The sequence below is a fragment of the Eimeria mitis genome, genomic scaffold (assembly GCF_000499745.2).
Source record: "Eimeria mitis Houghton genomic scaffold, Emh_scaff487, whole genome shotgun sequence".
Lineage (NCBI taxonomy): Eukaryota > Apicomplexa > Conoidasida > Eucoccidiorida > Eimeriidae > Eimeria > Eimeria mitis.
In genome coordinates this window covers 3,514-4,122 of record NW_013573171.1, presented here as the reverse complement: position 1 = coordinate 4,122, position 609 = coordinate 3,514, and the positions used below count along the sequence as shown (strand labels likewise).

Below are 609 nucleotides of genomic sequence, written 5' to 3'. Positions count from 1 at the left end.
TTTTCTTGTTTATGGTGCTCATTTGTTTTGCTTTATTTTTTTTTGTTTTTAGTTGATTTTTTTTTTGTTTTATGTATTTGGTTTTAGGTATATGTAAATACTATATCTCCCTCGTATCCTCATATTTATTTTATTTTTATTTTTATTTTTTATTTTTTATTATTTTTATTATTTTTGTTATTTTTATTATTTTCAGTGTTTTTAGTGTTTTTAGTGTTTTTAGGCTTTTTTTTTTTTTTAGGGTTTTTAGGGTTTAGGGTTTAGGGTTTAGGGTTTAGGGTTTAGGGTTTAGGGTTTGTGTGCAGGTATTTTTATGTGTACGTGTGTTGCTGCTTCGTTTGCCTTTGGCTGCTCGTACCCCCGTTTGGCCTATACTGATGACGGAGTTGATTCGTGTGTTTTCTGCTGCTCTTTCTCCTGCTGCTGCTGCTGCTGCTGCTCCTGCTGCAGCAGCAGCAGCAGGGGGAGAAACAACCAGCAGCAGCAGCAGCAGCAGCAGCAGCAGCAGCAGCAGCAATACAGAGAGTTCATCGCTCTCTCTTCTTGCTGCTGGTGTTAAAGTTGTAGAAACTGCTACGCTGCTGCAGCTGCCGGATTTCACTCTTTATA

The 609-nt window shown here is 37.6% G+C and overlaps 1 protein-coding gene across 1 annotated transcript in view; it reads left to right on the top strand.

Moving 5' to 3' along the window:
• Positions 1–377: 377 nt before the first annotated feature.
• Positions 378–609, top strand: part of EMH_0013930 (uncharacterized protein) — a gene marked incomplete at both ends in the record, with an annotated part of 2,255 nt that continues 2,023 nt past the window's right edge. Inside the window, one exon of the mRNA XM_013499962.1 lies at positions 378–393. Coding sequence (XP_013355416.1) covers positions 378–393 — 16 coding nt within the window. The remainder of the gene's footprint in view (positions 394–609) is intronic.